The sequence below is a fragment of the Coloeus monedula genome (assembly GCF_965178545.1).
Source record: "Coloeus monedula genome assembly, chromosome: 9".
In the NCBI taxonomy this organism is placed as follows: Eukaryota; Metazoa; Chordata; class Aves; order Passeriformes; family Corvidae; genus Coloeus; species Coloeus monedula.
In genome coordinates, this window is record NC_138789.1 from 29,669,975 (window position 1) to 29,685,546 (window position 15,572).

The 15,572-nt window shown below is 43.3% G+C and overlaps 1 protein-coding gene across 1 annotated transcript in view; it reads left to right on the forward strand.

The window, feature by feature from the left end:
* PATJ (PATJ crumbs cell polarity complex component) overlaps positions 1-15,572 on the forward strand; it is a gene marked incomplete at both ends in the record, with an annotated part of 131,708 nt that overhangs the window by 69,084 nt on the left and 47,052 nt on the right. Inside the window, one exon of the mRNA XM_082286781.1 lies at positions 9,689-9,885. Within this exon, the coding sequence (XP_082142907.1) occupies positions 9,689-9,885 (197 nt within the window). The remainder of the gene's footprint in view (positions 1-9,688; positions 9,886-15,572) is intronic.

Below are 15,572 nucleotides of genomic sequence, written 5' to 3' on the forward strand. Positions count from 1 at the left end.
CTTCAGAGTGGAATTGCAGGTGTGTATTTGTTTCATTCCAAGGCACAGAAATCTGCAGCAGTGCCAGGTGTCGCAGTCATTTTTCACTCATTTTTCGTTTTACCTCAGCAATCAAAGGCAGGCGGTGACATTGGGAAGCTCAGGTTTGTACCTAAACAAAGCCTGATGACTCAAGTACAGTTTGATAGCTCAAAGCTCAGAAGTCATCAGGTAGTCTGTAAATGTTTGAAGAGCTGTAATCAGTTCGATAGAAGACAAAGCAGGTATGAACCTAACAAAATACTGATAGCTGCCTAAATTTAAAGAATATGAGGAGATAAACCATCTAAACAGCACTGTGGGGTTGGGCAGAACTTTTCCATAAGTGAACTTGCTGTACCTCATGTCCTCTAAAAGCTAGATATGCAGCTTTTTAAATATTTAGCTGCTTTTTAATTTAAATTGGCTTTGCAGTTCATTTAAATCAAACATTTTCTGCTCTTAACATGCATTGGAAGTTTTAAAAGGCAATCTGCATAAAGATCTGAGCATACTCTAAGCCATTAGCTTAATTTTCCTGAATAGCTTTTTTCATTTAAAGTATGTGGGCACCCAGAGAATTGAGAGGAATCTGGACCCAGTGCTGACTGTAGTAAAAATCCAGCTTTTGCCTTTTTCCTCAGCAGCCTGAAACAAAGACCTTTTCTCTCCACAACTCCTTCAGTGGGAATGAAAACAGCTTATCAAACCTGAGCAACTTGTTAGGGGCTGAGAGAGGATATTTTTCTTTGCTAGCCCGCGAATAAAAGCTGGGAGTGTGAAGCTGAGAGTTGTCACCTGGAGAATTGTGGAAGTGTTTGTGGCCATGGTGTGGTGGCAGAGCCTCCTCTGAGGTCACTGCACAACGAGCTATGTGTGAAACCCAGAGACAGACAAGAGGAAACCCTTGGCAAAGTGGAAATTAGACCATTTAAAACCAGGTTTGATCACCACAGAGCTGCCATTATCTGCCAGGAAAATAACAATGCTTCTGTTAAATATCCCAGTTTTAAAGGAAAACATGGCAGTAAAGACATTTTTTCTTGTATTAATCATAATTGGCATGTTTGTGCACAGCATTTTTATTACAAAGCTGTTGTTTGTATTTCAATTACATTCTCATTTTTGTCCAAATGCAAACAGTGTATGTTGTTAGGAAAAATATAAAGTGTAGAAGGAAAGTTGTTCACAATATCTGACATGATTAATCTCAAGCATTTTGACAGATGTATCATAGATTTTATATTTCCTTAAATGTTTATATACCTTTATATATATACTTACAATACTTAGATCCCCATAGTTGGCCTAAAAAAGGAACGTGCAACGTTAATACAATATTTTGGTGGGGATAAATCTATTTTTGTAGTAACTAACTTGACAGTTACAATCAATCTTTAGCAAAACAACTAAAACCTAAAAATAGTAAAGAACATTAAAATTTATCATTAAGATTGCCATTGAATTAATTCACAGCTGAAGTAGCTGATCATGATCAATCTTCTGTGGGGCTTCTTGCTGTTAAGGCTCTCGTTGTAATTCCCAGCCCAGCTCTTTGGGCATTTCCCAGGGCTTTACAGTCCCAGTGACTCATCCAACTTTAATCTGTTTAATCACCATCACAGCCTATTTAAAAACTGCTGTGCCAGCAAACTTAAGACTTCCATGGTGGGGGTTTTTAATCCTAAAGTTTAATTTAGTCATTGTCAAGTCACTGTGACGTGGCTCTGTTGTGTCACAGGGCTGTGCTGCCGTGGCAAGGAGTGGGTTGGGACTCTCCATCACCTCTTATCCCAGTGCCCAGTGTCATTTCCTCCCTTCACCTGCTCTTCCACAACCAGCTCCCTGGTCTTTTTTTATTTTTATGGCTTGTGAGTGCAACTGTTCTGATTTTATGTGAAGTTTTACATCGTTTGAGTGTTTTCCTACATTTCACAAGGAGTGGCAGTTCCCCTGGAGATCTTCCTTGAAAAATGTTTTGTAGGTCTTTGGACTCATCAATACAGGCTGTGTTTGCTGCTCAAAAAGTCTTTATTATTAAATCCAAAAAGCCTTTCTATTTTCTCTAGTCCCACTCTAGATGGAGGAGGTTCAGGCTCTTACTGCAGGTTCTTAAATTTATTGAATTAAATGAATCACTAAGTGAGAAATGTCTCATCACCTCGACTTCTGAGAGGTGTTGTCTGTGCTGCCTCTTGCAGTTACTTACCATTGGGCCCCTAAAAGTCTTCATTAGGTAACAAACTCTCAGTTTCTGACAAGGTTCTCTTTAATTAGACTCCGTGCAGAAAGATTCCAAGATAATGGCTGTGCCAGTCGCTGTGGGAACATCATTATTAAAGATGAAGCACTGTCAGGATCAGCTGACACTATTACTGTCAGGGGAGGAAGAATATAAATGTTCACAATATTCATTTGTTTGCATTCAGACCAAGTGGGGAAGCAATGGATTAGAATTCCCAAGATTCAAACACATCAAATGAACGAGCAGCTTTCAAATCCAAACGTAGGGAATGGATCACAGATCCTACCAGAGCCAAGTGAGCAGGAGCAAGCCAGAAAACCTGCTCCTACCAGGAGCTGGCCTTGGATGACCCTTGTGGGTCCCTCCCACCTCCTGAAGTCCTGTGATTCTGTGAGAGTAGGTTGGGAAAGAAATTTCTGTCCCAGCTGGGAGGTGTTTTCCAAACTGAGTTGTAAAAGGGGTCGTTAAAGCATCGTCTGTCGCGGCATCTGGGAATCTGGTGCTGGTGCATCCTTACGGATCCCTGACGCTGTGCCAGCGGACAGCTGGAATTTCCTTGGGACTTTGCAGTGTTCCCTAATGTTCCTGCCCTGTTCACACACCCAGGCTTCCCGGAGAGCTGTGTGAGGCAGGAGCACAGCTGTTTTCCTCGGGGAGGTGCAGCAGAGATAACTGAGCCTTATCTCCAGGATGCTCCCAGGCTGCAAGAGTGCAGGGTGTTGGCCTTGGGTGACTTCAGCTGCATAGTGCCACAAAATGCATATTTTTGGAGGGATATTTACAGCAGAGTGTTTTTATGGGATTTTTCTCTTAAAAACGGGGTCTATGGCAGCTGTCATTGGAGCCTACCTCACATTTTAAGGGTTTAACTACTCCAAAATGCCTTCATTCTGGCCTTCTGTGGCCTAGGCATAACCACGATGTGATATATTTTTACACATTACCACTTGTATCCTCATAGAGGATTTTATCAAAAGGCAAGAAAAGTCTTTGTTGCTATTTGATTGTGTTTAATCAAGCAGTGGCAGTGTGATGCTCCAGCAGCGTGTCTCCTATCTGGAGGAAACACCCCGTTTGCCAGTGCTTTCCTCCAAAGCCTGCAGGACTGCGGGAGGATCGGCTGGAGCAGGGGCACTCGCAGCTCAGCTCCAGTGAGTCACTGATTGCCACATCACAGCACCCAGAGGAGGTCACTTCTGAGGAAACCCAAGTGCTTTCATGGGGGTTAATGCATCATTTGAAAGGCAAATGAGTGGAAGGATTGTGTGCAGGGGAAGGCAGATTCCCTTATAATCGCCAGTTGTTAACATCAGGATGATGTACTTAACCACACTTTCACTAAATCTCCTTTTACAAGATCCCGGATAAACATGGGCATGAACAGACTCATCGTGGCCTTCTCATCTAATTAAAAAAGAAAAACATACAACATCTCTTCCTCAGAGGATTTAAATGTTGTGTAATGGAAGTGCAGCCTTAGAATGAAGCCTTGGGCCTGAATAAGGAAAAAAATCGCTGGCAAAAGCTCCATTTGTGCAAAATGTTGGTGTGAGATGGTGCAAGCATTGGTTATGGACCACAAAACCTGGTTTTCAGCCACTTTTCTCTCTGCTGTTGTCTTTGGGGGTGTGATGGTTCCTTGATTATAGGAAGAGGTAGTTAATGGTAACAGTTTCTAAATGCCACCTGCTCAAACTGAAATGGTACTTGAAGCGGATTGTGGAGACTCTCATTATCCCCTTCTTCCTGGATGAGTTAACAAGCACCAGCAGAAATTTCCACCTTCCGCTGTAAAAAGTGATGCGAGGGACAAGTGGGATTTAAGGAGAGCCTTGGGAGAGAAGGAAAGTTTTCTCTTGTGAGCTGAGAATGAGAGGAGGAAAATGGAATTGGAGCCTGAGCTGGAGGGAGCAATGAGAAGAAACTTGGAGATCCCAGATAAAAGCCAAAATCCTTCACACAAAACAAGAGGAAAAGAAGGAATCTTCAGGTTAGGGTAAGAATACTGTTTCAGGAGAGTTTAATGCCAGCTTTTCACTTGAGGTCAGGTGAGTTGTGTTTGTGAGGATGTGTAGCCCACACCTGAACTGTTTGTGGCACCTGGTGCATGCTTTCTCCCTCGTGGAATTAAAAGTAATGTTAGAGTGTTTTGGCTGACAGTATTTTGGGGAAGAAGGGGCCATGGAGCTCTTTTTCTTAAATGGGAGAATCAGTCAAAGTCTGCCAAAGGGAAAATAGGAATGCTGAGTTTTGTTTTTCTCTGCAAATCGTCACTTCAGGTTTGGTAAATGATTTCCAAACTGTGCACGTGACGCAAAGTGTTGCCAGAGGGATGTCAAAGGGAGATTGTAGGGGATGCTGAGTCTCTGGATCGGGTGGGGAACTCTCTCTGCCCCCGGGTTTGGAGGTAACAGCACTTAGAAGATGTGTTCTCTGTCATCACCTGTGGGAGGGGGATTGCTCAGAACAGGGTCTCTGGCTCTTCCATTTAGATTTTTCAATATAACTGCCCTATTTTTCTCATGCTTGCTGATCACTGAGAGAAGAGTTGCACTGATTTAATGGAATTTAAGAAAGCATTACAGAAATTCTCTCTATTTTTCAGTTTAAAGCTCATGAAAACAGAGGAGTGCATCGCTTTTGAGATAAGGTTTGAAGAACTGTCTGCCTCCTTGGAGCTGAATAGAGGGCTAGTGGGAAGATTAAAACAATAAGCTTATTATATTATTAGTAGTGGGAGAATTCTAAGCCCCATTTGTTCAATTATGGTCCCTTCAATATGCTTATTTAGGTATTGTAAGTTGTAATCAGTAAACTAGATGTGCTGCCCTCACAGCTCTAGGGTTAGCTTTCAAGGGACTTCCTACATTAATTTTTTTTAATGTTTGTAGTGAAATCAAGAAGGGAATTGGTTGCTTGATATGCAAGGGTGGCTCTGTGCAGTGGATGCTGCCTGCATTCTGATGTCTGTCATTACCCAGTCACAGCAGTGGCTGTGGTGCTGCAGCACTGCTGCCTGAGCTGTGCTGGGAAGGGCCAGGACTGTAACCAGGTTTTGTGCTGTGAGATAAAAATGGGAGATAAACACATTAGAACGAGCACAGGCTGATAAATGAGATCTCCAAAAGCCAGCATATGCTGCTAATAGAGATCTTGAGGCGACACAAGAGGGATGTAAAATCCTCAGCATCACCTTCTGTATACAAATATCAGCTGTTGTCTCTCTTTGTGGTTTTTTTCCCCTTTTCTTTTCTTTATGTTTTGCCTTGACATTTTTAATATTGAGCATTTGGTACTAAACCAAATCACCTCGCTGAGTCATCCAGAGCTTTGTCTTTCCTCTTTTTACCTGTTCTAGATGGACTCTCATTTGCATCACGCAGAGGCACCATCTTCCAAAGCAACACCTCTTCCCTTTCAGCTCATTTAACTAGAGATTTCAGCAGGCTTGGGAAAAAGGCTCCTCAGCCCTTTGCAAGTCCTTTATATATCTGTCATTTAAAGAGCCTCTTGCCTTCCTGAGAACTGGTGTCTGGTTTTGCTGTTGCAGATAAATTGTGTATTTGTTGCAATACTAGATCATGCAAACTCCAATATCCTGACCATATTGTCCCCATTTATTTCTTTTATCTCTCTGTTTAATATAATAGGAATAGTGGCTGAGGCAGGGAAACACATGCAGCAGCATAATAGTGTATTGTTTGAGAGCAGTTGTCTTCTATTTCCAGGGTTTCTCTTTGAAATGTAATTGTCTGCTAATATAACTGGGAAATATTCTTGCTGGAGTGATCACTAAAGCGTTTACTCATGCTTTTGGTTCGTGTTACATCTGTATGGTATTTTTAAGAGAAGCTGGCCGCAGTATTAGCTGGTGAGATGTGTTTGCAGAAGTTGTGATAGGCATATTGTCACCGAATGTGGAAACAGCCCCGTGTAGTGCCAAAACAGGAGATGCCGCGTCCCATGTGTAATGCAGCAACAACAGAATTACAATTGCCTCGTGTAAAGTATCTGGTAATGAAGGCAGATAATGGAATTCTTTGCAAAAGCAGATGCTAACTGGCTCCCCAACCCTAGGCAGAGAGCTGGAAACCGATACCAGCTGGAGGGGAGAAAAAGCAGCTGAAAAAGGCATTAAAAAGGAGATGCCTTAGATGCGCGTTTGTTTAAACAGTAAATACTTGTTTAAAACAATCTTGTGAGATTCTTATTAAGAGGCAAACTGAGACTACCATGACAGAGCTGTAGGAAGTCAGCTGGATGCCCAGAGGATATTTGTATGCAGATTGGATGAGTAAGGCAACACCGCTGGGAATTTGTTGTCATTTATTGCCTGGCCAGGACAGCCCTTCCAAGGGCTGAACTGCAGGAGGTGGGACTGGGGAGAGCCAGAACCTTCTGTTGGCCAGGCAGAAGGCAGCCTGTGCTAAGGGAGGGTTGATTTTAAAAGCAGGGGTGTCTCTGCTTGTCCCTTCTCCAGGATAGCAGTGCCTCCTGCCAGGATGGAAATGGGGCTGGCACGGAGCATCCTCGTGCCTCCCTCCTTGCTCTCCCTCTGTTTTACCTCTTAGTCACCTCAGCCATTTCAAACCACAGAGCAGTTGCTTGGAAATGAATGTGATCATTTAGGAACAAGGGCTTAGTCCACACGGAGGCTTCCTTCTGTTGTAAGGATTTTTTCCAGCAAATGGCACAACAGGGAAGGCGCTTAAAAAAAACCCCAAAGAAAACATCCCAACCCCTTAACAAATAAAGTGACCAACCCTGGAGTTGGTCTGTGCTTTTTGCCCAGATAAATTTTTTCTTTACCCAAAGATTTGTTCCCACAGTGGGGGAGTTTGGCACAGCTGGAACACGGAGCTGGGATTCAACTCAGCAGGTTTCCAGTCCTGGCCCAACGCAGGCAGACCAGGAACTTTAGTGGGGCAATTGCCCAAACGACTGATTTTTGGAGGATTAAAGCTCACTTTCAGTTTCAGCCCAGCTCAGAAAGGAATATACATGTACTTCTGAACTGCCAACATTTCTCCCATGTGAGGAAACTCATTTTGGGGAGGAAACACGGTGGAATTACAGACTTACTGTCCGTCTCGGAGGAGGCACTTTGTCTGCAGGCAGAGGCTGGAGCAATGTGTTTGCAGTGTCACAGGGCTGCTCATGCTGGGGAATTTCAAGTGGTTTTTACTGACAAGCCAGAAATGAGTTTTGAGGCAGTCTCTGAAGATGTGCAGCTTCATCTGCACTGCATTTAAGCATGTGTGTTCCTTGCTCCTTCAGCTCCTGTCTGTGCACCCGGCTGTGAGTTGTTAAAATTACGCTTCAGACATGTTCCTTGCTCCTGGCTAACAGAAGTGAGATGTGTTAGCCGTGTACAACAAACAGTGGAGGGAACTGTGGCAGAGAGTGATCAACAGCAGCCCTCCGGCGCCGATTCTTAGTTTTAGCCACAAAAATGCAATCAGCAAGAAAAATCCTTTTCTGCTGGTGCCCCGTTCTGGGGTGTGCTGCTGCTCCTTGCTGTGCTGTAATGAGTTATTTGTCTAATTGTGGTGGGCAGCAAATGTCTTAGAGCTCTTCAGGTCTTGTCTTGGCTTCATGGGCAAAGAAGTTAAACCTCGGTGCTGTGAATAAACCAGGTGTGGCTCTGTGTGCCTGTGTCTCCTTTGCTTTCAGAAACACCATTTTTGAGACCCTTCCTGTCTTGCTGTTTTGTTATTAAGAAGAGAAAAACAGTTTCCAAATCCATGTAGCAAACCACACCTCTAATTACATGTTGACTCCATTAGTTAAGAAATACATTAAAGAACCATGCAGCTACGTGGATTTCCATTTAATGAAGTTACATGAATTTTTGGGGGTATGTAATTGATAGTAACAAGCGAGTTTTCTAAATATTTTTTTTTTTGTGATATTCTCTGCAGACCTCTGTAGGGCTTTAGCAGCTTTCCAGGGATAACATCCCACCCTTACTGTACGCCCCCTGGGATTTTTGGCTCAGGCACTGGGGATTTTGAGCATGGCAGGAAAATGGCAGCCCGTAAATCCAGTGAGGGGAGAGCTGGTTGGTGCCTGTGTTGCTCTCAGTGTGGGTAATTCTCTTGGGTGCACCTGGGGCTGGAGATGGGAAGCTGCTCTCCACGTCCCAGTGGGCTCTGCCAAGGCACAAGGGGCTGCTGCAGCTGGAGCAATTACTCAGGAAGGACCCTTGGCGAGAAGAGCCACTGGGAATGTCCCACATTCAGCTTAATCACCCTGGCAGCACAGGAGCTGTGGAAGGAACATCTCTGCCCCATCTTCTTTCTTCTCAGCAGTTTTTATTCACTTTTAGTTGCCTCCCTCTCACCTTCCCCAGCTCTTTTCCCTCTTTCTCGTTGTCATGGGAACATTCACTACAGCAGTTAAATCATACCACTAAAATATGCTTCCCCAGGAGAGTGGTAGTAGCTAATATTGATCTAGCTCCTGCTGCTGACTCAGGGATATGGTTGTACATATAATATCCCTTATTTCTCCTTTTAATGCATAATGCAGCAGTTTCTTTCACCCTGGGCTCTGTGCTAAAGGTGACACCCAGCCACAGGGATATACTTTGACTTGCTCTTTCAAATGTGTGGCCCAGCTGAAGGGTGCAGGTGGTGGTTTAAACTGCCTTTAAAATCCGTAAAGGGAAAGCAGACGGGAAAGAACTGCCCTCCCCAGCAATGGTGATAGATGTTTACATGCCAGTGGTGAAAGGACATTCAGATTAACCTGTCAGCATCCACAGCCACGATGTGTGCTCCAAATAACTTTGTAAATATATCGAGCTCTGTCATAGGAATGCTTGAAATGCAGATGAAAGACAAATAACTACCTTAATGTCAGGTGAGGCTGCATTTAGAAATGCAATCACTCATCTCCATTGTCACTGACATCTGCTCTGCGTAATCAGCCCGTCGAGTTAAGCAGAGCGTGCTGAGAAGATTCCTGAGTCACCAGGAAGAAGCAGAAGGTTTTACCTTGAGATGTGAGCTTGCAGTAATGTTTGAGCCATTAAGTGCTTCGGTTTCCCCGCAGTGGTTAATTAACCAGCTCGAACTTTACGAGAGTTTCCTGAATTTGATAGGTTTTGTAAGGTAAAGGTGCCTCTGGAATTTCCTTGTTTACCCTCCTTTCAGAAAAGTTTTGGTTTGGAACCAGGCTGTTGTACAAATAATTAAAATAGTGTGGGTTTAATGTGAATAGTATTTGCAGCTGATGCTGCATTTTGCTGTGTGACTGATACACACAGAGCAAATGGTATTTTAGAGCCTGTGTTGAAAAGACCTCTGTTAAAAACACTATTTGCTGAGAAGCCATAAATTTCTGGCATATTTGTGTGTGTTGCTGAACATCTGCGTGTAACTCACTTTATGTTCTAACTCCCTTTATGTTTGACCTTCCCAGAAAAAATCAGGCAGAGATATGCAGATCTCCCGGGAGAGTTGCACATTATTGAGCTCGAGAAAGACAAGAATGGGCTGGGGCTCAGCCTGGCTGGCAACAAGGACCGCTCCCGGATGAGCATCTTCGTGGTTGGGATCAATCCCGACGGCCCCGCGGGACGGGACGGACGGATGCACATCGGGGATGAACTCCTGGAGGTAATTGTTCCCTTTAGCTCCCGTGTGCAGGGAGAGAGAGGCATCTGTGGAGTCATTATTGAGCCTTAAATAAAGCCTGCAAGTGGAATTAGGTGGCTGAGCGAGGAGCTGTGCTGATTTATGCCAACTGAGAACTTGGCCTTTGGCAGGTAAATGTGTTTGCAGTGAAACAAAAATCATTGGCCTGTGAAAAGCAATGTCTTGTCAGCGAAGTCTGTGCTCTCAGCATGTTCACAAGCTCTGCGTAGGGAGGGACTGTTGAAAGGCAGGAAGGGGACAGTAAATCAATCCTTGGAGTGCAAGCGTGGTTTTACTGGGAAATTCACACCTTGCGTTAAAAAAAGCCAAAACCCCCTCAACATTACCATATGTGTTTTTACAGATGACAGGGATATTCCCTATCCTGGAAATAAATTTCATGCTATAATCTGTTTTGATCTGTTGCAATTTAAAATACTTATTTTCTTTAGTTGTGTCTGGCACTAGTTCACGCACAAGGCAAGAGAGCTCATTAGCAAGTGGAGTATTTTGTCTTCACTTTTTCTCCAGTCTCCTTGCTTCACCTTCAGCCTGAAAACGCAGCTTCTCCTTCACTTCATCTGGTTTTCTGGGCTGTTGCAAAATGACATTTTGCTGTGGTACCTGCAGCGATTCCCCACGTCGTGATTGCTTCAGTGGTTTAAAAAAATCATCCATCCCTGGGGATCTTCCCCTTGGAGAGAGACTCTCACTGAAGAGCAGGGATTTGCTGGCCTGCTGCTCTCCGTGGGTGGTGATGCTTTGATCTTTCAGCAACTCCCTATGCAGTCAGAAAACCACCTATTTTTTCACATTTCTTGACTCGAGAAAGAGCAGTTTGCCCGCCTGGGGATACCCTGGGAATAGTCAGAACTGCTCAAGCATTTGTCATTGTCTAACAATTCTGTAATTAGGGGGTTTCAATACACATAGTTCAAGAAAGACTTTTTTTTGCTATAAAAACATCATCATCTGAAGCTGGTTTCATTTTAATTTAAGGGTGAGAAAAGGTATGAAGGAGCATTTCCCAAGGTGGTGGTGTTGCCCTCATTCCTCTCCCTGTTAAGTTGGAGATAAAAATATTTTTTTTCCTTCGGTAGAAGGAAAGTGAGGTTCTCCATCCCAAAACTTCCAAGCTTCAAGTAAAGCATCAAGGAGGCTTTAGTAAATACCTTGTTTATCTTTGCAATCCACTTCAAGATGTGCCACCAGTGGGCAGGAGGACAGTTCCTTATAGCAAAGGATAAATTCAAACATCATTACAGAGGAAGGGGGTGGTGCATTAGCCATGTGCAGTGAGGAGATGACAGAACTCGTGCCTGGTTCTCACCTAACTGCATGTTCTGAGTACATTTGCATCTGCATCTTTAGTTACACCTCGATTTTCAGTATTGGAACATCTCAGCAAGAGAAGGGATTCACATCTTGGGAAGCCTCTGGCATTTCTGCGCTGTCCTGGGATGCCCCAGTGAATCCTGCTGGACAGTCCTGCTCCATTGAAACAGAGGATGCCACTGCAGGGTGTGCAGATTATTCCCTGGGGCTTTTGATGGAGTTAAGGTTAATGGCCTGGCCATTTACACAGATAGATATTACCTGTTCATTTGTCTTTTGAACTGGAGTTTGATTGGAGTCAGTTGAAGGATGTGGGATGCTGCCAGATTGCCTCAGCTCCTTATTCATAAAATCTTTTTTTACTGAACCAATGAAATACCAGCTCACTTTTGGCTTGTGCAAACAACAGTAGTCTTTTGGGGCATGATCCTGACTTGTTTTCACAACCTGACATTGAGGGAAATGCAGGTCACATAAAATACCTGCATGTGATCATTATTTTTTAATATCTCTTCAGTAATGTATTTTGGATGGATATGTGGCTGGAGAAAACAGCTTTTTGAGGGAAGAAGGTCCTTTCATCCTACTTTTATACATGTGGGGAAACGACTTGGGTCAGAATTTGGTCCCTGTGCAGAAGAATATTTTTTTTTACAGGACACAAGTTCTGCTTTTCCATTCTTTTTCCGAGCAAAGGAACCATCTGTGGTGCTCCTGCCTCGCTCTCTTGCTGGTTTAGTGCAGGTGTCTGCACTGCTTCATGTCTTGTTAGCCTGGGCTCAGTCCTGTGGCTGATTGTGCCCAGCATGGCCCTCAGCAGGTTCACCTGGAGCTGTACCTGTGCCTCGAGTCCTGCTGCTCCTCAGCCCTGCATGGGCCTGTCCTGTCAGGAGCTCTTATTCACACTGAATAATCCACCCTGCTATTATCATTATTATCATTATTGTTATTATCATCTCCCCATGAGAGAGTCAGCTGAGTTCTATTAATAAACCAGGCTGTTCAGAGCCCTGTTACGCTGAATTACTGATGTTGGGATGTTCTGCCTTCTCCCCCTTCTCTTGCTGAAGATGGGGCAGGAGGTGGAAAGAAACTGCTCCTTTGGGTGTGGAGTTTTCCCTGCCCATGGCAGGGGTTGGAATGAGATGAGCTTTAAGGTCCTCTCCCACCCAACCCTTTCTGTGTTTTATTCTGTCACCTCTTGAAAGAGTAAAAGCCAGTCTTTAGAGTCAAAAATCGCTGTAAAAGTTTGCCTGTTGTCCATTCTGGACTGTTGCCCGAGAGACAATTATTACATTTTATTTCTTTATGCCATTTTTGTCATAGCTCAAAGCGAGGGAGCTTTTGTGCTAAATGCATTTTTATTGCTATTTTATTTTAAGAGGCTTAGATAAATAGAAGTTGTGCTGTAATAATATAATAGATACAGCAGTATTCTGCCCAAGTAAATGAGCCACCCAGCCAAACTCACAATGCCATTTTTGTTCTAAAGTGTGGCAGATTGGCATTTAATTCTCAGTTTATTTGTTGTGAAATCATAGAACAGAATCACAGAATGGTTTGGGTTGGGAGGGATGTTAAAGATCACCTCATTCCACCCCCTGCCATGGGCAGGGACACCTTCCACTATCCCAGCTTGCTCCAAGCCCCATCCATCCTGGTTTTGGACACTCCCAGGGATGGAGAGGCCACAGCTTCTCTGGACAAACTGCTCCAGTGTCATTTTGGTCTTTTGAAAAGAGGATAGAAATCCTTTCCTCGTGTGCTTTGTGTGGAGGTTACCAGCTCAGGTTGGGTTTGGGTGGTGATTTTCAAGCTGCCAGCAGGTAAAGCTGTGAGGGGGAGGTTGCTGAGCAGCAGGGCACAGACAATCTGTGGCTTTCCAATGTCCTTTCTCCACACTCCCCAGGTGGGGAACCACAGGGATCAGCTGCCAGCTCAGAGCAGGATATTTTCTGTCCTTACGGATTTTATGGTCTGTTGATCACTTTAGATGATGCACATGTTTGAACATGTGCCCAGCAAGAAATTTGGTGAGGAAAGGGAAATTCACATTCTAATTAGTTTTTCTTTCCAATGTTTTCCTTGTGCTTTGTTATTTGGGAGCTCGGTGTACTTTATGGGGTTTCAGTATATAAAATTTGACTGATAAAAAAGGTTTTGAAACTTTCCCCATTGTTTCAGAGAGTCTTTTTGTGTCTTGAAATGCTACAATTCCTGTGGTAAGAAGGAACCCAGTGCAATGTACAAAGAAATAATTATTACAGAAAGCTAAGCCAGTATTTTTACTAGCTTTGGGGTATCATTTAACTTGATTTTCATAAAAATCAGATGATACTAATTTTATGGATTTCCATTACTGCCACGTAGCAAAAACAGTACGGGTTGGTTTTTTTTTTTAATATCCATATCTAATGTTTCTCTTCTGCAAATTAAAGTTTGAGAAGCAAACAATCCTGGAGATTTTCCCTCTGAACTCGAGAGCTCGGATTTCAGTGAGTTTGTACTTTCTGCTACTTCAGTGCATGAAACTGTAAACCAAAACTTTTGTAGGTGAAGGCAACAGTACATTTGGGATCTGTGATTAAATCTACCATAAAGCAATGTGTGATTACATTAAAGACTGAACTTGTGTGCTGACCTGACCTCATACCTGCAGCAAGTTTTTGTCTTTCTCTCTGCTCTGCTGGCTTTCCAAGGGGTTATGGAAAGAGACATTTAACAAAGAGTTGAGGTTGATTTAGATCAGTTTATTTCTTTTGCTTAGTCGAGGCTTTCTTTTTCTTTCCTAATCTCTAATGCAAAAAGTAAAGCACAGATTTATAGGTTTTGACTCCCAGAGTACTATTTGGTTAATCTGACATGCTACTTTATTTAATTTGAAAGATTTTAAATGGTGTTTCTTCTGAAATCCTAAATGTTCTCTGTTTTGTTTTATTTTAGTAGGCTTTGGTGCCTTGCTCATCACTGTGGTATCTGCAGCTAACAGGACATTAATTTATTTTGTAAAAGAAAGTCTACTTTAAAAAAAACAAGAAAACTTGATACTGGGAGTAATAACTCTGTAGGACAGTCCAAAACCTTGTGGAGATATATTACTTTGATTATACTTTCATTTTGGAGTAATTAAATAATTATAACTTACAGACCCAGCTCACAGCTAATTAAAGTTTGGACTATTTGATACATGTCGTGAATAGGATTAATTTAGCCAGAGTAAAGACTATAAATTTTAATCTAAGAAGTCTGCTGTTTAGGAAAATTGATGGTAATTTAACTAAATCCAAACAATTTGTAAAGCATACAGTATTCCCAGTGAACAATTTCTTCTTGATCTTAGAGAAATTAAGTCAACAAACTCACTGAAAATTTCAAGTTGAGCTTGAAGCCAGAATGCAGCTGAGCATTCATTCATTCATTCATTCATTTTTGTCACTGGATTTTTAAATTGATCTTTGATTAATGAAGCCTGACCCAGGATGTTGCTCCCCACCCTGCCTTTGCCACCACAGCAGTTGCAGACAGAACCATATCAACCCCTTTAGGAATGGTGATGTGATGATATTTCCTTGTAGAGCTTTCTTGGGTCCCTCTTGGCAGGTCAATACTTTGCACTTCAATCCCGATCAGTAATCAAGTGTTAGGGCGTTTATTCTTGTCCTTGCATTGTCCTTGTTTAACTGATGAACTTGCATCATGTTTTGACCCACGGAAAATAACATTTTTGAATATTCCCAATGTGTCTGACTAGCCCATATCACACCAGGCTGGGAGACTTGGCCTGTTCCTTCTTGTTTGAATGAAAAAAAATCCTTCTAAGATCACAAACCCAGAATCCAATACAAACATCTGCAGTAACAAAAATTCCTTCTATAATCACGACTAAATTGTTCCTGGGCTCCGTTGTCGTTATTGTTTTAAGCAGCATTGGTATATCAAATGTGAATGTAAATATTATGTTGTAAATTTAGAGTGGGAGGAAAAAACTGCAGCATTGAAGCATAGGATTGTTTAGGTTGGAAAACTCCTCTCAGACACAGAGTCCAACTGTTCCCTCAGCACTGCCAAGGCCACCACTGACCGTGTCCCCAAGTGCCACATCCACAGGGCTTTTAAATCCCTCCGGGGATGGGGACTCCATCCCTGCCCTGGGCAGCTGTGCCAGGGCTGGACAGGCCTTTCCATGAAGAAATTTCCCCAATGTCCACTCTGAGCCTCCCCAGCCCAGCCTGAGGCCGTTCCCTCTCCTCCTGTCCCTGTTCCCTGCGAGCAGAGCCCGACCCCCCCGGCTGCCCCCTCCTGTCAGGGACTTGTGCAGAGCCACAAGGTCCCCC